At 40.1% G+C, this 23788-nt stretch overlaps 1 protein-coding gene across 1 annotated transcript; it reads left to right on the top strand.

Annotated features, from left to right (window-relative positions):
* On the top strand, window positions 16652-23328 carry LOC109226906 (3-oxoacyl-[acyl-carrier-protein] reductase 4-like). Its single transcript, XM_019391817.1, has 11 exons — window positions 16652-17012; window positions 17371-17513; window positions 18543-18596; window positions 19408-19488; window positions 19582-19627; window positions 19944-20038; window positions 20506-20538; window positions 21579-21713; window positions 21937-22030; window positions 22479-22561; window positions 22890-23328. Exons 1-11 carry the CDS (start codon window positions 16829-16831, stop codon window positions 22920-22922), a joined length of 981 nt encoding a protein of 326 aa, XP_019247362.1. The 5' UTR covers window positions 16652-16828; the 3' UTR covers window positions 22923-23328.

The following is a 23788-nucleotide window of genomic DNA, read 5'->3' as shown; positions in this document are numbered from 1 at the left end:
GATGTTAGGCTAGAAACCCGTGTTTTAGCAGTAGTATTGCACTCTAATTACTATATTTTTACGTGTGTTTGAGCTTAAAAGATAGTGAGTTACACTTAGTACGTGTTGTATGCCTTGCAGGAAGTGATCCTGAGTTCAAAAGTTAATTTGGAGCTAAATTGATCGATTTGGAACTTTGACGTCTAAGTAGAAGCCCAGTACATTAAGCCGGGATCGTGTTCGGAGGTCATGTACCACGTCGATATATCAAAAGAGGATGAAACACTTTCACTCCGAGAAATTTACACTGCCGCACCGCATGGGGCGCCGCAAGGCGCGACACAACAATGTAAAAACTGGCCTGACAAGAAAAGTGATGCCTGCTGATAAACTCCACAAGCGCGTCGCAGGGTGCGGCACGCCTGTACAAATTTTACAGAGCTAGAGTCCTATTTCGCACCGGAATATGTATATATGTATTTAAGTATATATGTCGTATGTATAGTTATGTATAGCACTATTGGTGACATGCTATACCTCATTTCTGTATATAAATCAATTTGTAAAGATATCACTAAAAAATATTTTTAGTGATATGAAATTAAAAAATTTGATAAACCAATAATCAAAATGTAATATAAAACTTTATTAAATATGTGAAGTATTGTAATTGTAGTATTTGAATACAGAAGATGAACTAATTCCTACGCGAAGCATTTTTACAAGTACGCTTATTATGTCCTCCCTGTCCACATACACTACACGAATGTTGATTTTTCTTCTGTAACAATTCACTGAACGGCTTATCGCTCTTCTTCTTTGGCCTTCTAGGAGGTCTTTTCCATTTGGGTGGTAAGACAACTTCCTCTGATATATGTGCTGGTATATTCATTCACTTCGATCGGGCAGTGGATACACCGGCACCTCATATGTCATTACAACAGTTTTTGGTTTGTAATACTCCAAGCAATAATCTTCCGACATAAAAACTTGTTTTTCAAGACAGTCCAAGCATGTGGGCATGGTAATTCGTCAACTTGGAATCGCCTATAACTGCACCTTTTCACTAGAAGCAAACGGTGTAATGCCTTCCTTCATCGTTCACCATATGCAAGTGTTCAGTCGATGGTACAACCTACATTAAACAGAAAAATATACGTATTAATTACAGAATATATATCTCAAAGAATATACGTATTAATTACAAAATTAATGTATTCAACAATTTTTTTTTAACTATACAGCATGTCAACAAATATTAAACTTTCATAAATCTAAATATAATATATGTATGTATAAAATACAATGACATATAGTGAAATACAATGAATTGTATGGAATATAGTCTTAATATAGACTATATTTAGACTGGCAAACTATTGAAGATGAACACATTTAAACAAGGAATACAGTGATATACATTAAAATACAGTTTATCTGCTATAAAGTGCATCTAATTTGAATAGTCTTTATTGAATACAAACACTGAAATGCAAATGTATAAACAATTAATGTATACATATAATAACCAGTTTTAAAACCGTTTCATACAACAAATACATGCACAAGTGCTATAATACAATGACCATGCAATATGTTAGTAGTAGAAATTGTATAAGAAATAAATACATGTTATACATGGTCTAAATGCATGATGCAAGGACTTAAAGCAGGAAAAAAAAACTTACAGCCATACACGTAGACATTGCCTCATTCAAAGTAAACATCTCCTGGTATTTTTTTCCCAAGCGTTGTGCAGGTGTGTGAAGCTTCTTTCCTATTGCAGCAATTCCTACGTCCAAACATCTTCCTAACTTCTTCTAGGAAGTCGTATATTGGCAATTCTCTTGCCAATACAAGTGCGGCATTGATTGATTCAGCAATATTTGACGTCATGGTCCATCCCCGATTAACAGGTGCATACAACCTAGCCCATTTTTCGTAATCAGCTAATTCCAAGTATTCTTTCACCCGAATATCTATCTTCTCCACCTTTTTCATTAAACTATCAAATTCATCCTGGGTGTGTATTTTTGCCATCGAGAAGTATATCTCGCTCAACTTTGAATGACTCTTTTTGAATTTCTTATATACGTTGTTCCATAGATGCCATATACAAGCAAGATGGGGTACAGTAGGATACACTTTCGATACAGATTTGATGATGCTCTCATTCCTATCTGAAACGATGCACATGTTTTCCCTCTCACCATATGCTTCCTTAAATTGCTCAAAGAACCACAACCAATCAGCATTTTTCTTCAATCAACAACACCATATGCTAGCAGCATAATATGACCTGTAAGTACAATTGCATACATATATACAAAAAATCATTCAATATGTATTATGAAGTAGCATTAACAAGTTTTAGTATAATCCATATATATATATATATATATATATATGTATGTATGTATGTATGTATTTTTTAACAGACTCATCTGCACCATCCGACGTGCTAGCCGAGACAAATGTCCCTGTATATGCCGATTTTAGGTGGCTGCCATTCACAACGACGATGGGTCTACAGTGATCGAGCCCCTTAATAAAAGCATAGAAAGATATATACAAATATAGAAACTCATTTTTTGGTGACTTTACCATTATAATATGCGAACTAGGATATGTCATATCTAGTGTATATAAGTACCCTGAGAATTTATTGTATGAATCAGCCGGTTCATCTCTCAAAAAATTTATTGCCTTTTCTTTAGCCCTCCACGCCAACATGTAACTAACATCTACACCAAAGTCTGATTTCACATCATCAATTATATCCTTTGGGGTGTATTTCCTCTTATGATTACTAAATTTGGACCTAATAATACCGCCAATAAGGCTACTACTTGCTTGACGTTGCTCATACACCTTATCCTTTAACGGACATGTATGCTTATCATTGAACTCCCTAACTTTGAACATTTGTGATTTATTAATGCTAGAAGCCTTAAATCTCCATTCACAATGAATACATTATACAAAAATTCAGAATACATGTCAATACAATTTTAGAGAACCTGTTTTTCAACATGTTGTAAGTAAGAACCCTCAAACCTGATAGCATTAGACCTATCAACACGGAATTGAAACCTTTCAGCAATTGCATAATGCTTCATCACCGTTTTCAATGTGGCCTTATCCTTATATACTTGTCCAGCCATGACCTCTCTTTGGTTAGTTTTGAAATAATCAAATCATTTTCCAGTTCGAACACATCAATTAGTTCACCTGAATTGACTGACTCAAGAGCAAGTGTATCAACTGTATCAAATTTACGCACCCCATCTGTTTCGTCAATTCACATTAGGTCGGCTTGAATTAAACTACTTCCAGCTCTAAATTTTTTGTCCATTGTTGTTATACACAAAGGATACATCCTGAATTCTCTGTTCTCTTTTTTCAACTCTACATAAATCCTACAACCCATGTCATTGTGTATTTTCATTGGCGTGCAATTTCCTTCCACTCTGTATTCAATTTTAATTGACTTTGAGCTCAAATCTATGGCAAGCTGCTTCGAAATTGATGCAACCAAATCATTGTACATTTCATACTCCTTTATCAGTATCCCCTCAATCGAATAATCGACATAGTTATTCTCACTATTCCACTTGCTAGAATGACGAAGTAGCACTGTTAAACTTGCCATTTGTAAAATCGAATTTTAGTATATTTCTCTATATACTTGTATGAATTTTGAACAATAGCACCGTACCAGAAATACCACGAAATTTACAAGAAAAAAAAGGAAGGATTGAATCTGTGAAGATTGCTCTGTTTATGGTATTTTTCGGCTAAGAATCTTTTTTATAACTGGAATACAAGTTTTGCGTGTTATAATTGAGTTTGTTGAGTTATATTAGGAGTGTATCGCGTTAATTGATTCACTTACCATTTTTAAACAGCTGAAGAGACTTTTTTTTACGCTAATCTCCGTTACTGTATTCGCGAACACAACTCGCAAATACAGTTGAATACAGTCTATGCGTTAGTTGTAATTCCCTTTTTTCCGCTGACTTTTCCTAATGTATTCATGAATACAGTAGCTTAAATACATCGAATACACTCTATAACAAGTTAAAACATAGCTATAGGAAGTAATTTAGTAAATGGTAGCTATAATAAGCTAATAATCACTAAGCAATAGTGGTTTCTGAAAATTTCTCTTTAAGTTACTAATATTAATGGCTATAAAACTTACTAGAACATTCAAAAATACTAAATCCAACCTTGAAATAATACCTTAAAAGATAAAATTATGAAAAAGTTTATGAAATAATTATAAATTACATCACAATAAGTATATTTATACATTAAATATATCTAAAATTTCTAAATATGTAATGTCGGGTTGGTTTGGTTTCGGTTTGACTTTCTTTAATTAAAACCAAACCAAACCAATTATGGTCGGGTTTTTTTTCCAACACCAAGTCAAATCAAACCAAACCATAGTCAGGTTTATTTTCTCGGTTTGACTCGGATTATCGGGTGGTGCGATTTGTCGGTTTCCTTTGTACACGCCTAGTTCTTGCAGCAAATATTTGGGGTTCATTTGTGAGGAAAGACTTGAACATCAAATTTATTGGTTACTTCTATAACATTGCTAATACTAGTAACAACAGTCTTGAAGTTTACTATAAGCTACATTGGCATTTTTGAAATCGGATATGTATCAAAGGGAAAATTACTTTCAATTCATGTTGGTGAAATTCTGAGGCTTAAATCTCTTGTATTTGAACCTTTGATAACGGATATATGCACTGAAAAAACTATACCATAATCGGTCAAGGTGATTAGATGACGAAACAAATAAATGAGTTTGGTTGCTAAATTTGTATTTATACTTGCAATAACTATTTGAAGAGAAAAAGGGAAAAGAAAAAGAAAAAGAAAAATTCACCGTCATATGAAATCTACCATTTAAGAACTTATTCCACAAGTTAAGGAAGTACTTGTTGGAGAAAGTTGTAACTTGTAACTAAGGGAACTCAAATCAATTCACTTCTTCAAATAATCCATTATCCCTCCAAATAATTCATAAATCATCTAATTGGCTACTTCAGGTTTAAAGTTGTTTACCTCGAAAATACGAGTAACAATTAAACTTGTTTGTGGTTTAAAAGATACGTGATTTAGTTCAATACTAATTAATAATCAAGAAATCAGATGTATAAATCAAAGAAGAAAGTTGAATCAAACCAGTGCTTAAGCAAGTTTTGACCTCGAGCTAGATGGCCTCGAGGCTGGTCAGCAAGAACAATAAAGTAAAGACAATAAAGTCAAAAGACAATTTTGATGAATAATGAGCAAGAAAGTAAGAGAGTATATTCTTTTGCCAATGATTGATTATGGTTACAAATGATTAGAGTCCCCTTTATATAATAGGGGAACCCTAAATAAGGTACATTTCTATTTACAGTAAAGAATCTTATTGGGACACCTGTCTAACCATCTAGTACGGTTTCGTACTAACTCGTACAAATCTATTCCGAAATTTACGCCATGATCTTGGGGACATGGCGGGAATCCCGCTCTTTCTGTTACAAACCCTTAATGGCATCATCTCGGGGTTGGCCATACTTGGCTTCTGTGCTCATCGTGTACTTCTATCTTCGAGCCTTCTGTTCTGCCCTCGGGCTCGAACCTGGCCCATATTGAGTCTGTTCCTCGATGTAAGCCCTCAAGCACACAAAATCGGGGACACATGGTTTTACTGTATATAGATAGTCCCCGCGTTTCTTGGAGTAAAATGATAAGAAACTATTTGAACCTCAATTTTTTGGAGTCCTTGATGATGACGTCATTCGCGTGATGTAGGCGCTCGAAGTGACCGAAATGTCCCATCGGTCCACTTCCCCAAAACATTTAATGCTTCTCCAGTGATGGTCAGCCACTAGCGCCGTTGAACCGTCGCCGCTCGCCTATAAATAAAAGGTTTAATTTCAGATAAAGCTTTACTTCAATCTTCAAACCTCCTCCAAACTTCTTTTATATATCCTTCTCTTCATCTCTTTTCTCTCGTTACCCGCTACTCCCGTTCCTTTTAGTGTTAGAAAATACCAGACTCCGCCTATCTCCATTTCTTCTGACTCGAAACAATGGCCAAAACTTCAAAGACAGTTCCTCAAAAGGAGAAAGCTTCCTCCTCCTCTTCCCGGCCGGTCAAACTTGTTGCGCCGGCCCTCCACGAGATTATCCCTGGCCCACGCGTTATAAAGAAAGACTTCAACATTGAAAACCCCCCCGCAATCCCTGGCCGATGCAAGCATGTGTCCCAATATATCAGTTCGATAACAAAGAAGCATCTCAAAGCCATAAAGAAAGACTATGGCTGGGGGGACGAAGTCGTGGTACAGATCCCCGACCCCGAGGAAAAAATTACTACTCATGTGGAGGGGTTCTTAAGTGTTTACACTTACTCCTTCACACTGGGTCCTCTTGATCCAGTCGTGATTGACTTCCAAAAGATATCAAGTCACCCTCGGCCAGATCCACCCCTCTTTTTGGCGTATCGTGATTATGATCCGCTACTTCTCTAGCAAGGCCGAGGGATTAGAGTTTACCCTCAATCACCTCATCCGATTGTATCGACCTCAGCTTTTCCGAGGGTTGATCAAGCTCCAACATCGATCGAGCAAAGCCTTCTTCGCTAGTAATGACGAGGATAAGGACCGAGGCTGGATGAGCCGGTTCGTCCGAGTGAGGACCTCGGACGTCATCCCCGAGGGAAAAATACCGTTCCTAGAGAAATGGAACCCCAATCATAAGTGAAGTTTTTTCCCCAGTATCTTCTTATATTCCGTTTCCACCACATTTTGTAATGCCTTTACCTTTTTTGCAGTTGTTGCTTGGATGCCCCATGCGATCCTTGACCTCGAGGACTGGGTCCGAAAACTAGCTGCGACCTCCTCGTACGATGCGCACAAATGGCATGATTTGTCGAGGGGAAAATAGGAGGCCAAACACCATGGTTAGTTCTTCTCCCAAGTCTTTGACGCTTTCCCTTTTATTGGAGGTGTTGTCTTACTTATGCCTATTTTTCATTTATGCAGGCATTGGAGATGTCTCTGAAATGAGGCCAGCCCCGCCCAGGGAAGAGACCGAGTCCCCGATTCCAAAATCAGGGAAAGATAATAAGAGGAAAAGGGCTTTGAAACCCGAAGACCCCCAAGATATGAAGGCCCCTGCTCGAAGGCCTAGGAGGAAACTCATTCAAGTGGACATAGATTCAATCTACCAACCGAATGACGAAGAAGGGGACAAGGGTGAAGAACCGACATTGGTGACCTAAACCAGGAAATCAACTGAGGCCGTCAAGCCCTCGGAACCGGAAACCCTGCCTCGTGAAGAGGAGGCTCCGAAGAAAAATTCGGGCAAGGCCCCCGAATCACCTGAGATCAAAATTATTCCCCTGCCTTCAACAAGTACACCAAATGGGGCAAGTACCGAGACCCACGAGGATGAACAGAGCGCCCCGAGCAACTTGCTAGGGGCCATGATAATAGGTCACTCCCCTCCTCTACCATCTTATTCTGTGGAGGCAATAAAGGAAGCTCAAGCTCTGCGAACGGCCGATCCGAGCAGAGTCCTTGGTGAAGAAGACCCTTTCCGGGATTGCTTTACTGGGGCCGATGATGCCGCCAACCTCAATGATGCATCTACCCTCTTTGAAGAGGCTCATCGTCTCTTCTCTCGGGTAAGCATTAGCTCTTAATTGTTGTAGCTTTTTCTTCTCTTTCTACACTAACTGATATCTCTTTTTTCCATGTAGGCCATTACCAAGTTTAGGGCCGAGCTGAGCCAATGTGAGGCCGAACTCAAGAGATCCTCGGATGAAGGGAAGGCCTTGAGGCTCCTTTGCAACCAGAAGGATGAGGAGCTCAAGGACCTTCGTGCGGACTTGGCCAAAGCTCGTCAAAATGAGGCCGAGTTAGATAAGTAGGTAACCGTTATTTTGCAAGAGTATGGTCTACTTGACCTAACTGTGAAGGCTAACACTTCAGTGTCTTAGTTACAACAAAAATTGGATATGATAGGACAGCTTCGAGTGGAGGTCGACCAAGTTAAGGCCAACCTGGCCTCGGCTGAGACCCAGCTCCGGGGAATCAAAGTAAAAAATCTGGCCCAGGCCAAGAAGATCGATGAGCTCGAGGCCAAACTTGCCGCAGTCGGGGCTGAGGTTACTGAAGCCAGGGCCGAGGTCAAGAAGACGAAGGGCACAGATGATAAGACTGTTGCTGTGTATCTAAAGGATGCCAAGGCTGCTCAAATGGAACTAAGAGAAGCCTCCAACCGGGAGAAACGAATCAGTAATTTGGCCAAGTGCCAATCCCGGAGGGAGACCCTCGAAGAGATTCATGCTCGAGGCTTCGACCTCACCGAGGAGATAGCCCAAGTAAAAGCACTCGAGGCCAACGCCAAGTTCCTCGTATCCTCCTCCGACGATGATGATGATGATGAAAGCAGCCCGAACGGGCCCGATAATGAAGCTGGGCCCGAAGAGGAAGTTAGGCTCGAAGAGGAAGCTGCTCCCGAGGGAAAGACCAGCCCTGGGCATAGATAGGATTTTTCCTTTCTTCTTGTATTGTCCGTTTTTGTAAGACCTTTCATCGCCCCCTTGTATATATCTTTTTCCCAATATATAAAAGAAGAATTTCCTTGATTGTTTTCTCGATATTTCCCGTCTTGTAAAATTCTTGCAATGACTTCATTCTTTTTGACTGTGTGTTTGAGATTTTTTCTTCAACATTTCCATGACCGAGTTCGAATAAGTCCGAGCTTTTGGGCATAAATCTTTATAGGCTCGTGCTGGATAATGGTGAGTCCTCGAGCCATTATTTGTTTAGGCTTGGGATAATTGAACCCTTGGGTTCGAATTGAGTGAGAGCGAGGTCTCGAACCCTATTTGTATTGACCTTTTAGGCTTACTAAATCGGGCCTTAGGCTCTTTTATATTGGCCCTTAGGCTCTTTAGGTCGGCCCTTAGGCTCTTTAAATAAACGGCTATAATTTTTCCCTCTTTTCGGCTAAAAGACTTAGTGAAAATTCCATTATGCCTTAGCATGTGATTTTTGTACCCGTTGGGTTTTTCGAGGGTTCAATCCATCAGAACCCAATTTTTTTTGTTAATCCGTTTGTGTTAGGATAATTTAATACCTCTTGAGGCTTTTCCGAAGGCTGATATTATCGAAGCTTTTAAATTATTCGAGGGCTGATTTTATCGAAGCCCTTTTTTATTTGCTTTGCCGAGGGTAGCCTTATTTAACTGGTTTTTCAAAGTATTTGAAGGCCTTTAACTTATGGCGGAAGTCGGACATCTCTGAGCCGCATTATTTCGGCCGTAGCCTTTTTATATGACCGTAGTCTTTAATATGGTCGTAGCCTTCGGGTGTGTCTCTTGGACTTGTTTCCCGATAACCTTTTGAACTTGTCCGAAAGGTTAGTCCCCGAGTATGATGGCCTTGGCCTTTGCTTCAAGGGATGCCGCTTTGAGGTCTTATAAATTCTAGTTTAGATATTCGAATGTGCTGACTGTCGACGATAGTCCCCAAGTATTCGAGGTGAATTTATGTTTTGGCCCTTGAGCCGTTTCTCACGGAATCACGAGTGTGGAGTTCGTATAGTAGCAAATTTCTTTGAGACACAAACTGTTTTGATATAGAAAGAATGCTTCTTTGAATAATTGATCCATGTATACATGTTTTACCATCGGGGCTCAACTATTCTATATGGACACGGTTCAACTGACCGTTTGGCCCATTACAAAGTTTTCCTATCGAGGCCCTCTTTGGCGTGAAGTATTTTCCTCGAAAATATAACCTCCGAGGGTGATTCCCCCCAGTATTCGAGGTTGATTGAAAAGAAGCCTTAGATACTGTAGAATTCTCCTTAGGTAGCACATAGTTGTTGCCTCATTAAAAACCTCCGAAAAAATCCATTTGGGATAAAACCCGATCTAAGGAAAAAGAGAGCAACACGTGCTTTAAAACCTAAGGTCTTCGTGTATAAGGGTGCCTTCGTTGCCTTCGATCAAACATCTGCGATGACTTAGTCTTAAATACAAATGAAAAAGGAGAAGGTCATACTTTAGCAATAATACCGTTTGAGTAGTGATACATTCTAGTTGTTTGGCAATTGTTCGAGCCTAGTTTCTCTTCGTTCGGGTCTTGAGTATTGAGGGTGACTTTTCGTAGAACTAAGTCCCCGATCCTGAAGTGTCGAGGATTAGTTCTCCTATTATAATATCTCTCGATCCTTTGTTTCTGCGCCGCCATCCGAACAAGTGCAGCTTCTCGTTTTTCATCTCATAGCTCGAGGCTAGTATTCATAGCCTCATGATTTGACTCCTCCGATGCATGTCAAAATCTGGCGCTGGGTTCCCCGACCCCGACCAGAATCAAGGCCTCGGAGTCGTATACTAAGGAGAACGGGGTCGCCCCCGTGCTTGACTTCGATGTCGTTCGATACGCCCAAAGAACCTCGGATAGAACTTCTCTCCATTTTCCTTTTGCATCGTCTAACGTCTTCTTTATGTTCTGAATGATAGTTTTGTTTGTTGACTCGACCTATCCATTCCCGCTCGGGTGGTACGGTGTTGATAACAACCTCTTTATTTTGTGTGCTTCGAGCAACTCCGTTACCTTGTTGCCGATGAATTGCTTCCCGTTGTCACATACGATTTCGGCAGGTATCCCGAATCGACACACGATGTGATCCCACATGAAGTCAATAACTTCTTTCTCTCTGACCTTCTCGAAAGCCTGTGCTTCCACCCATTTAGAAAAGTAATCAGTCATAAACAAAATAAATTTAGCTTTACCTAGGGCCGTTGGTAGAGGGTCGACGATGTCCATTCCCCTTTTCATGAAATGCCACGGGGACAGGAATGAGTGAAGTTGCTCTCCGGGCTGATGAATCATTGGTGCAAACCTTTGACATTTATCACACTTTTTAACAAAGTCCTTAGTGTCTTTTTCCTTGCTATCCCAGTAATACCCCGCTCTAATAATTTTGCGAATCAAGGACTCGGCGCCGGAGTGATTCCCACAAGTGCCTTCGTGGATTTCTCGTAGAACATAATCAGTGTCCCCCGACCCTAAACATACCACCAACGGTCCATCGAACGTCCTCCTGTACAATGTTCCATCTTCATCCAATGTGAACCTAGCAACCTTGGTTCGTAAAGCCCTCGATTCTTTACGATCCGAAAGGAGATTTCCACTTTTCAAATATTCGATATACTTATTCCTCAAATCCCAAGTCAAACTTGTAGAGTTTATCTCGGCATGACACTCCTCGACCATAGATCTCGATAATTGGACGACAGTCCCCGGGACGATATCATCTTCTTCAACTGATGACCCCAAGTTAGCAAGTGCATTGGCCTCACTGTTTTGTTCTCGAGGTACATGATTCAGAGTCCACTCCTTGAAGCGGTGCAAGGTTACCTTTAGGTTGTCCAAATATCTTTGCATCCTATCCTCTCGAACTTCGAAGCTTTTGTTTATTGGTTCACCACCAAAAGAGAATCGCACTTGGCTTCAATGACTTCTGCCCCCAAGCTTTTAGCTAGCTCGAGACCTGCAATCATGGTCTCGTACTCAGCCTCATTATTAGTCAACCTAGAAGTTTTGATAGATTGTCTAATAGTACTACCTGTCGGTTGCTTCAAAACGATACCAAGCCCGGACCCTTCACATTCGAGGCACCGTCCGTGAAAAGGGTCCATACCCCGATGATGTACCCGATTTTAGCAGAAGTTCTTTCTCCACTACGGGTACGAGGGTTGGCACAAAATCGTCCACGAAGTCAGCTAGGATTTGAGACTTGATGGCCGTTCGGGGTTGATATTCAATATCGTACCCGCCAAGTTCGATGGCCCTTTTGGCCAATCGGCCCGATAGCTCGAGCTTATGCAAAACATTTTGAAGAGGATAAGTGTTTAACACACATATAGGGTGACATTGAAAATATGGCATTAACTTTCTAGATGCGCTTATTAATGTAAGTGCTAATTTTTCTAAGTGTGGATATCTAGTTTCAGCATCTCCTAGAGTTCGACTTACATAATAGACAGGGAACTGCGTACCTTGCTCTTCCTGAACTAGTACCCCACTTACCGCTATCTTAGACACAGCCAAATATAAGTAAAGCTTTTCATCTACCTTCAAAGTGTGAAGTAGAGGTGGGCTCGACAAGTATCGCTTCAATTCCTCCAATGCTTGTTGTCATTCCGGGGTCCATGCGAAATCATTTTTCTTTTTGAGCAAGGGAAAGAACCTGTGGCTTCGATCTAATGACCTCAAAATGAATCGACCCAAGGCGGCTATTCGTCTTGTTAGCCTTTGCACGACTTTCACACTATCCGCAATAGTGATATCTTTGATGGCCTTGATCTTATCGAGGTTGATCTCGATTCCCCGATTAGATACCATGAACCCGAGAAACTTACCCGAGCCGACACTGAAGGCACATTTTTTTGGTTAAGCTTCATGTTGTACTTCCTCAAGATTTTGAATGTTTCCTGCAAATGAGTTAAACGGTCCTCTGCGCGTAGGGACTTAACCAACATGTCGTCAATATAAACTTCCATTGATTTACCTATCTATTCCTCGAACATTTTGTTAACTAGGTGTTGGTACGTGGCTCTAGCATTTTTTAGCTCGAAGGGCATTACATTGTAACAGTATGTTCCAAACTTAGTGATAAACAAGGTCTTCTCCTGGTCCTCGGGGTTCATCTGAATTTGATTGTACCCGGAGTAGGCGTCGAGAAAGGTGAGGATCTCGTGGTCGGCCGTGGCATTGATCATGCGGTCAATGTTAGGCAGTGGAAAGGAGTCTTTAGGGCATGCCTTGTTCAAATTCTTATAATCTACACACATTCTAAGTTTGTTCCCTTTTTCAGGGACTACAACTACGTTGGCTAACCACTCGGGATATTTTACCTCCCGAATGGACCCTATCTTAAGAAGTTTAGTTACCTGATCCTTTATGAATGCGTGCTTCACCTCGAACTGGGGCCTTGTTTTTTGCTTAACTGGCTTGAACCTGGGGTCGAGGTTCAGCCGGTGTGTTGTTATTTCTGGTGGGATCCCTGTCATATCTAAATGGGACCAAGCAAAACAATCCATATTATCGATAATAAATTGAATGAGTTTTTTCCTGAGTTCGGGGGTTAACCCCGTTCCCAGGTATACCTTTCTCTTAGGCATATACTCGATCAGTATGACTTGTTCCAGCTCCTCGACCGTTGACTTGATTGCATCTAACTCTTCAGGAACAATGAAAGTATGAGGAGTAAGGAAATCCTCCTCTTCTTCTTCGATTACCTATTTCTCCGATCCGGTCGAAGCTGGGGACGATGATTGCTATTTGGCCATCTGCTCATCTTTGGTGCTCGATTTTTCCAAGGCCGAAGACTCTGGTATCGGTATCACCTCATCGACTACAAACATTTTCTTTGCAGCGTGCTGTTCTTCGTAAACTGTTTTCACACCATCCACTGTTGGGAATTTCATCATCTGATGAAGGGTTGAAGGTACTGCCCTCATATTGTGGATCCATGGCCTCCCGAGTAAAACGTTATATCTCATGTCGCCTTCAATGACATGGAATTTTGTATCTTGGATGGTCCTGGCCACGTTCACTGGTAGGATTATCTCCCCCGTCGTTGTTTCACTTTCCATGTTGAAGCCATTTAAGACTCGAGATGCGGGTACAATTTGGTCCTGTAGGCTGAGCTGCTCTACAACCCTCGATCTGATTATGTTTGCTGAGCTACCTGGATCTACTAGAACACGTTTAACTTGAATTTTATTTAACAGAATAGAAATTACCAGGGCGTCATTGTGCAGCTGAGAAATGCCTTCCGCTTCCTCGTCATTGAACGATAGGATGCCCTCGGGCACATAACTCCGAGTTCGTTTTTCCCTGGTAATCGACACCTTGGTACATTTGAATATAGGCCCTTGTGGAACATCAACACCATCAACGATCATATGAAATACATGTTGCGGATCTTCCTGCTCATTCTTTTTTTAGTGTCCCTTTCTCTGAAGTGGTTCTTTGCTCGATCATTGAGAAATTCTCGAAGATGACGCTCGTTGAACAATCGAGCTACCTCCCCCCTTAGCTGCCTGCAGTCTTCGGTCCTGTGGCCATGTGTTCCATGATATTTACACATTAAGTTTGGATTTCTTTGAGAAGGATCAGCTTGTATAGGCCTGGGCCACCTGGTGTCTTTGATCCTTCCGATGGCCGATACGATGCCCGATGCATCAACGCTGAAATTATACTCCGATAACCGAGGCGCTTCCGCGGGATCAGTGTGTTTATCAAAACCATTCGTACTCATAAGTCCTCGAGATTTTTTACCTTGATCGTTTCTTCGATCATTTTGAGGAAGGTTGCGCCCCGAACCGTTGTTTCTTCAATCTGTGACATATGGCTGATACCGTTCCCTATTTGATCTCGGTTCCCTATCTGTATCCTTCGAGGCCTTAACTGCTAATCTATTAGGATGAATTGAACCTGAGGGGGCTCCTAATTGGTTGTCCTCGACCCTGATCTTCGATTGGTAACGATTATGTACATCTGACCAAGTCACAGCTGGATACTCGATCAGATTTTGCTTCAACTGTCATGACGCGATCGAACTCCGCTCGTTCAAACCTTGTGTAAAAGCTTGCACGGCCCAATCGTCCGAGACCGGTGGTAATTCCATTCGTTCCATTTGAAATCGGGATACGAACTCCCTTAGCATCTCATCATTCCTCTGCCTTATCTTGAAAACATCTGATTTCCTTATCGCAACCTTTATGGCCCCGGCGTGTGCCTTTACGAAGGCGTCTGCTACCATAGCAAACGAATCAATAAAATTCGGTGGCAAATTGTGATACCAAATCATTGCTCCTTTTGACAAAGTTTTCCCAAATTTTTTCAACAAAACCGACTTGATCTCATCATCATTTAAGTCGTTTCCTTTAATCCTGCAAGTGTACGAGGTAATGTGTTCATTAGGATCGCTCGTCCCATTGTACTTAGGTATACCAGGCATACAGAACTTTTTAGGAATAGGCTGTAGAGCTGCACTTGGAGGGAATGGCATTGTACGAATTTCTTGGCATCCAATCCTTTCAAGACAGGGGGTGCTCCCGGTATTTGATCGACACGGGAGTTATATGTCTCCACCTTTTTGTCATTATCCTCAATCTTTTTCTCACCCGACTCGTTTCTTTTGGTGAGTTCTTCGAGTATCCTCATAATCATGGGGTCAGTCCCCCGAGCCATTACCATTTGATCTTTCAGGCACCGACTCAGTACGGCGAGTGATTTCTGGTTCGACCACACTTGGAGTTTTATGCTGACTTTGAAGCTGAGCGATAGCAACCTGTTGAGCTTGTAGCATTTCGAATATTACTTGAAGGCTAACTCCCCCATCTCCTATACCTTGCGTTCCTTGGCCACCAGATCGGACTTTCCTGTGCACACTTCCTCTGGGGTTTGCGCCTAAATCCGCATTCAAAGCAATGTGTGAACTAACATCAACTGGTTCCACATTTGGCACTTCCCCGAGGTTAATAGGTGGTACACCGGCTCCCAGAGCGATTACATTGTTGTTTTCCCCGTGAAATCCAAGACCGTCATCGCCGTGTACGGGTGCATTTTGTGAGTTTGATATGTTTTAACCTGAGAACAAAAGTTCTTGACAAGAACAAGTGTGAAAATAACATGTGTTATCAGAACTAGTATTGAAATAATCACTATTATCTTTAGCCCCACGGTGGGTGCCAAACTATTTACCTCGAAAATACGAGTAACAATTAAACTTGTTTGTGATTTAAAAGATACGTGATTTAGTTCAATACTAATTAATAATCAAGAAATCAGATGTATAAATCAAAGAAGAAAGTTGAATCAAACCAGTGCTTAAGCAAGTTTTGACCTCGAGCTAGATGGCCTCGAGGTTGGTCAGCAAGAACAATAAAGTAAAGACAATAAAGTTAAAAGACAATTTTGATGAATAATGAGCAAGAAAGTAAGAGAGTATATTCTTTTGCCAATGATTGATTATAGTTACAAATGATTAGGGTCCTCTTTATATAATATGGGAACCTTAAATAAGGTACATTTCTATTTACAGTAAAGAATCTTATTAAGACAGCTGTCTAACCGCCTAGTACGGATTCGTACTAACTCGTACAAATCTATTCCGGAATTTACGCCATGATCTTGGGGACGTGGCGGGAATCTCGCTCTTTCTATTACAAACCCATAATGACATCATCTCGAGGTTGGCCATACTCGGCTTCGGTGCTCATCGTGTACTTCGATCTTCGAGCCTTATGTTCTGCCCTCGGGCTCGAACCTGGCCAATATTGAGTCTGTTCCTCGATGTAAGCCCTCAAGCCCACAAAATCGGGGACACATGATTTACTGTATACAAAAGTATTACTACATAGTATGATTTATACGTTTTTAATTAATATAACTTGCCCCTTAGGTTTAAAATTTGGTTTAACTTCCTCTTTCGAATTTGATATCGAATATAAAAAGACCTCCAATTATAGCTTTGGATTTGCTTTAATGCCATACTCTCACCGAGTAGTAAAAGTCAAACCAAAGTCACCAAAACTTTACCTAATCGGCTAACAGTAAATTAACAAGTGGGACTCACTAATCATTTCACCATTTTGTGTCCCCCATATTTTTCCTCTTGTTTGAAACGACCAACGACGAGGCTCCTTGATTTCATCGGAACAATTCCAATAAATTAACATACGCTTCTCTCCTACTCCAACCAGTGATCCATCTTCCCTTCACACCTGGCCACTTTACTCCGTTCAATGGCTTCTCTCGCCTTTAATTCCGTCGCAACCACCTCCAAATTCCACTCCTCCTCCGCCGCTGCCGTCGGAAGCTCCTCCATCCGCCGCCAGCTTACGCATCTCCGCCTTCCGTCTTCCCCTCTTCAGCCATCACCTCCCTTGCAATGCCGCTGGTCCTCTTCCTCTTCTTCCGCCTCTTCAGGTATTTCACTTCCTACCTAGTACAGACGGATCTAATCCTTCTCAGCTCACTGCATAACATTTTGAGAGAGAGAGAGAGAGAGAGAGAGAGAGAGACAGAGAAAGTGTGTGCGCGCGTATTTGTATATAATAGACATGCTCACTATGAATTTAGTGACTAAATCCTATAATCAATTTGTTAAAAATGTATATATATACTTTTTGGATTCTCCTTCGCTTCCAAAATGCTTCAATTTCCTTACACGACACGACCTCATTTTTTGTGCCCTTTTTTTTTTGGCCTGTTTTTGTATATGTTCCTTTGTTTATGATGTGTTGTATAGATGGATAACTGGAGTATGGGACTGTGATGTGATCAGGCGTGAGAGCTCAGGTGGCAACAACTGAACAAGCTGGAGTTGAAGCTGCTGCGAAAATTGAAGCTCCCGTTGTTATTGTCACGGGAGCTTCTAGAGGAATCGGGAAGGCTATTGCATTGTCTTTGGGAAAGGCTGGTTGTAAGGTCTGCATTTGTATTCCATTTTCTATAGATGCTGAAACTCTTTGGTTTTTGGATTCTTTGCTTCGAATTTTAACTAATTTACATGGAACTGTTATCTGCCAAAAATAAAAACTTTATTCTGCCTTGATAGCTTTTTCATTGGAATTTATCTGGATTTAGATTTACTCTTTATTTGTACGCTATTGTATTCGTCAATATGGATGGTCAGTTGGAAACCCCTGCAGTTTCACTATAACATAGCATCTGCTTTAAGGTACTATGGATTGGTCAGTTGGAAACCCCTGCAGTTTCACTATAACATAGCATCTGCTTTAAGGTACTACTGTAGTCCCTCAAGTTGTGCAAGGGAAGTCAGGGGTGGATGTAGATTGTAAGGTTTGGGTTCATCCAAACCTATTAGCTTCAGTAAATCAAATGAGTTGTGGTAACATCCCGAACTCAAATCCATAAAATTCAAATCCTAGATCCCCTGCAGAAATACTCTCTTTGTCCAGTAACAATGACCTTCTTTGCTCTGTGCATTGTCTTAGAGTAAAATGTTTGAACAAATCATTTAATTGAGTAGACTTCAAAAGAGTAGTTCGAGATATGCCAAAAGTAAATTAGTTGGTCGAAAGATGTCACATCAAGTGTGAGAAAATAATCTAAATTGCTGTTGGGTGTCAATCATTGCCATCAAGAAGGAGAATAAGTTTTTTCCGTCCCAAAGTAGAAAGGAAGCAGGTGTCTCTCTCGACTTCAGATGGTTGGTCAGGGACTCAAGGTTACCTTTTACCCTCTTGTTTGAGTACTTTTTCTCCTGGTTATCTCTCTAGTATATTTAGTGAGATAATTTAGCTTAATTTATGACGTGAAGTTGTCAGGCATTCAAAAAATGTGGACTGCTTAGATTTAATTTCTTTTGGAAACTGTCAGTCATTCTTAGGCCTGACATATAGGTGGATAGAGAGGCATTAATATTGACCAATTTATATATTTCTTGAATACTCCGCCAACCTGCTTCAGTATAAAGTTCAATGTTGTTGGCAGGTCCTAGTTAACTATGCAAGATCTTCAAAGGAGGCAGAAGAAGTCTCCAAAGAGGTATATGTTTTTCTTTTAAGTCATGGATATATATTTTAGTTGACCAGTGCAGTTGTAATGCTTATACTTTATACTTGTATATATCAAATAGTAATCTTCTTCTGTTCTTGGCTAATGCTTATCTACCAAGAAGTGTAAGTTCAGCTTCATGTGTTTGTGTATGGTTTAGCTAACCTTCACGGAAGTTCCATTCCACCAAAAAATCCTGTAATCATATATTGACTTTGGTTTATCTCAGTCTTGTAAATGAATAAGACCTGCTCGTATTTTTTTTTTTTTTTATTTGCACCGGGTGTCCGAGTCTCTAAGAGCCCCGACTAATCCCGGGGGTGCACAGGCCCTCGGCCAGGAGTTTCCCGCAAGTGCACCACGGTTAATTCAGGTTTTACCCAGTCCGATGGCCCTCAGAAATTGTTTGCACCTGGTGGGTTTCGAACTTGAGACCTTGAAAGGGAGCAAACCCCAAGGCTCAAGTCTATTGCCACCGGGCCAACCCCTGAGGGTTAGAGACCTGCTCGTATTCTATTCAGTTAAAGATGAAGAATGTCTTCTCAAGGTCTTTACCTGTGCCAAAGAAAGTCCTCACATATGCTAGAAGGCTTGAAAAAAAAGAGAATGTCTGGTACTCGTTTGACAAATACTTCCATCCGTTGTTTGATTGCTGTTTAGAATTAAAGCTTCTCATTGGCTACTTCTTCAACCAGCAATTATTTAATTTAGGTGTGGGAACAAGTTATATGGTTCTTGCTTTCGGCAGTTTGTTGTGTTCCTAAAAGGAAAGGATGTTTTCTGAGTGACTTGTATTTTGCAGATTGAAGCATGTGGTGGCCAAGCCTTGACTTTTGGAGGCGATGTTTCGAAAGAAGAAGATGTAGAATCCATGATGAAAACTGTAAGCACACTCTTTTGTTAGAATGTGAATTAATATTGGATCTTACTGCAGTTGTTGCCAGCTAAAGTGCACCTCATCATATCATACCTGTAGGTGGTTGATCGATGGGGAACCGTTGATATCTTGATCAATAATGCAGGTTAGCAACATTTTTTTTTTTGTGTGTGTGAAGGCAAGTCAAAAAGACCATTTCATTAATTTTGCTCCAAGATAGTACCATAAACTTTACATTTGTGTTGATGCATTAAGGATCCGAACAAATCTGTGCAACTTTTTTTGGATAAATAAAAAGGTTGGAAATCTGTACAACTTTCTATTTAAAAAAGGAATGTGTCTTTACCCCATATATACAAGTGAAACAATATTTGTTAATGCAGGTTAGCAACAGTTTTCCTGTTTTATGTCAAGTCTTATTAGAATGTCCAATCAGTAATTGTCTTATTTTTTCTTTTCAGGTATCACACGCGATACCTTGTTGATGAGAATGAAGAAGTCTCAATGGCAGGAGGTTATTGAGTTGAATCTTACGGGAGTTTTTCTCTGCACACAGGTCTATACATTAGTTGTGTTTCAGTTGGTATTTTGGTTGTGTCCCCACCTCCTCCTCTCAAAACCTGTATATATTTTAGGATTAAGTTTCTTAAAAGAAATGGACGTTGGGCCTAACTCAACCTCAAAAGCTAGATCATGAGGTGAGGATTGCTCAAGCCATATAAAGTAACCACCCATCCCTTTATGGACCGATGTGGGACTCTTCAACACCCCCCTCACGCCCAGGGCTAGACATCTGGAGCGTGGACAATTTAATATGGGGGCCCAACATCGGAAAACAGGAATTGGGATGGGTCCTGCTCTGGTACCATGTTAAAGAAATAGACCTTGGGCCTAATTCAACCCTAAAAGCTAGCTCTTGAGGTGAGGATTGCCCAAGCCATATAAAAGCCACCCATCCCTTTATGTGGACCGATGTGGGACTCTTCAACAGTTTCTTATGAGGGATCTTTCTTCTTGTTGCAGGCTGCAGCTAAAATCATGATGAAAAAGAAAAAGGTAAATTAATGGACCTAATTCTTGCATTTCTCAAATAATATTATTTGCTCAGAAAGGTTCATGTTTTTGAAATCTGCTTCCTAAAGGGGAAGCACCATGTGTTTGTAATTATTTACCTGACTGATCCTTCTCATGTATTATGAAGAAATTAGCTCTATGGACTCTACAGCAGTTATGAGAACTGACTACACCGCATGGTGGTCAATGAGGTCATCCGACTGATCATCTTCAAAACCTCATATGTGATGGAAATAGCACTAGAACAATTATAAACCATGTGGGGTAGGGTACATCCTAACCTTTCGGTAGAGTAACCAAATTGTATCTGTCGTTCCTAGTTTGTTGGACTCACATGCTAGTCAAAGTACAAGGAAAAATAATCCAAAAGGACCAAAACACAATGACAGGCTGGTAATTTGCTATGCTAGCACAGCATTTTTTTCATGAGCGGTGGGCAAAATAAACTACCTTAGCTGGATTAAAGGGAAAGTGACAGAGCAAATAATGATACATTACTTGAATGGAGATGGTTAATTTCCACCTAAGCCTTAAAAGGTTAACCTAATTCGACCGCAAAATTGTCACATCAATTAGCTTCCTATTTTCTTAGAAGCATCGAGTTGAGTTGATTTCAGCTGCAGAATCTAGAAGTTTTGCCGTGTTGGAAATTGGTTTGATGGAATGATTTTGATGACTCAAAATCTGTTTCTACCTATTCCCTTTTCATGGATTTCAGTTGCTGATGTCATTTTCTTAGATTTTGTCACCTGCTATATTGCTGACAGCTACCTTTTCAATCAACTTGAACCAGTAGTCATTTGTACCAAACAACCAACAAACTGAATGATCCTTGAGTGCGCTAAGATAGGTCAGATTGTGCCAGATGCCAACTTATGAGACTGTTGCCACCATTATGCATTTTCCTGTTTATATAGCGATATGTTGTCCTTGAAGAAAAACTGATCACTAAGATCTAAGTAATGCAATACATTCCGTATATACTCCAGGAATTTATGTAGAAGCATGGTCTGCATTTGTAGGGACGAATCATCAACATATCTTCTGTTGTTGGTTTAGTTGGCAATGCCGGGCAAGCCAACTACAGTGCTGCTAAAGCAGGAGTGATTGGCTTAACCAAGAGTGTTGCAAAAGAATATGCGAGCAGGAATATTACTGTAAGCTCTCTTAAGCATTCCCTTGTATTGCTTAGCTAGGGCTGTTTATATTAATGCTAGTTACTGAAGTATTTCGTAAAGCATATTATAAAGGAAACTATCTCTGTCAAGGACAAACTAATTTCTTCTTCTTGTTTTCTTTTCTTTTTCCTTTCTCTTTTTAAAATAATGACTTCTTATGGCTTATAATTAGATTTTGCAAGCTGATTATTTCTTTTGACAGGTTAATGCTGTTGCCCCTGGATTTATTGCTTCTGATATGACTGCCAAACTAAGTGAAGACATTGAAAAGAAAATTTTGCAAAGCGTTCCCTTAGGTCAGAGTAAATATCTTTTAAAAGTATTCTTGGCATTTATATCTCAACATAATGACGACTTCCTGCACATCTAAACAAGGAAAATTCTACAACTTGACTTTTAAGATATAAGGACTCCAAGTAGAGTAGAACAACATATGCATTAAGCAGATTTCTTTATTTGTTTCCTCCAGAATATGAAGTAATAAAACTAAATGTGTACTGAAACCCATCAATTGAGAGTTTGGATCTTGCTAGAAGAGAAGATTTCTCTTCTTCCTCTTGCATCCACATTTTCTAAATTCTGTACGTTCTATATATAAAAGATTCATATATTAAGCAAGTGTAACTATTCTATCAATTTTAACTTTTAGGAAATAATGGCTCTCATATATCTTAAAAGTGACAGGACAGTAGAGCTCTTCTAAACCATATCTACATTGACTAATGTTGGTGTCATATAATATAGGACGCTACGGTCAACCGGAAGAAGTTGCTGGATTAGTGGAATTCCTGGCACTGAATCCTGCAGCTAGCTATATTACGGGACAGGTATTGACGTAGAATGTCGTTTCATCTGCCTTTTTCTGAAGCTTCTCTCTTGCTACTTTAGAGCCCGTTTGGATTGGCTTGTTTTAAGTGCTTTTAAGCTAAAATAGCTTTTAAGCCATTTTGTAGTGTTTGGATAAAGTAAAAAAGTGCTTTTAAGCACTTGTTTTTAAGCTAAAATGACAAAAACAAGCCAAAAGCAATAAGCTAGAATTCCTAACTTATTGCTTAAAAGCTATTTTGGCTTAAAAGTCACTTAAAACAAGCCCATCCAAACGGACTCTTAGTCTTAGAACAATTGTTTATTATGTGTATTTTATTTTCTTTACAGGTTTTGACCATTGACGGTGGGATGGTTATGTAGAAGTTTAGAAACTCCGTATTTTGTTTGCTGACAGAGAAGAATTGAAAGGGTGATTATTTAGGTTCCACCGGGGCTGTAGCCTCATTCTATGCCTGAGGAAAAGGAACTTATTAATTTAGTGGTAGGAGATGGCCGGACATACTGTTTTCTGCTTTTTCTCTTCTTTTTCCATTTTGCTGGCTGAGGAAGCATTTTTTGGAAATTTTGAAACAGGGTTTTATTTTTGTTTTAGTTCCTATACCAAAGTTTTAAAACCTAAAATGCTGTTATTGATTGAATGTTGATGCATGTTTGGCAATATTGGTGTACTTCCTTTGGTGAAAGCATCTTCATGCGCTTTCATGGAAGGCTGCTGCTGTTTGCCCAGAGAGGTTGAGATTGATAAATCAATGACATTATTATAAACGGAAGTTTCCGACCCCTAATATCTCTATTTCCACCCATTTAAAGGATAACTTCTTATAGTCGTAGCGCTTCTTCTTTCACTAAAGCAAGGTGGAAAGTTGAACCTGAGAAAAAATGGCTTCTAATGAGATTAGTAAAATATAGGCAGCAACCACATAGCAACTGTGAGAAGTCAGAAGTGCCTGAGCACATCCATTATATTTTATATTCAAATATTTACCACTTTCAATTTTCACTTTATCTTGCATTCATGTATATTTTAAACTAAATGAGTAGCGAAATCTTTACTCACTTCTACAGTAATTAGTTGCGACATTTCTCTTGTTTCTTCCTTTCTTTTTCTAAAATTGACCCCGGGGAATCGAATATTATTGCGACACTAATCAGTCTAGTTGTTTTGTTATTTTTTTTTCTAAAATTAGCCCCACCCCTAGAGTGGCCCTAGGGGATGGGCATATATA

This window comes from Nicotiana attenuata, chromosome 6, assembly GCF_001879085.1.
Source record: "Nicotiana attenuata strain UT chromosome 6, NIATTr2, whole genome shotgun sequence".
NCBI classification, from domain to species: domain Eukaryota; kingdom Viridiplantae; phylum Streptophyta; class Magnoliopsida; order Solanales; family Solanaceae; genus Nicotiana; species Nicotiana attenuata.
This window is presented reverse-complemented; position numbering and strand designations above follow the sequence as displayed.

Excerpts from the sequence above, each read along its gene's own strand:
- LOC109226906 (XM_019391817.1), top strand. The coding sequence starts at position 16,829 with ATGGCTTCTCTCGCCTTTAATTCCGTCGCAACCACCTCCAAATTCCAC. Across the intron at positions 17,013-17,370 it reads CTCTTCTTCCGCCTCTTCAG|GCGTGAGAGCTCAGGTGGCA; the intron begins GTATTTCACTTC and ends TGATGTGATCAG. Across the intron at positions 18,597-19,407 it reads CAGAAGAAGTCTCCAAAGAG|ATTGAAGCATGTGGTGGCCA; the intron begins GTATATGTTTTT and ends TGTATTTTGCAG.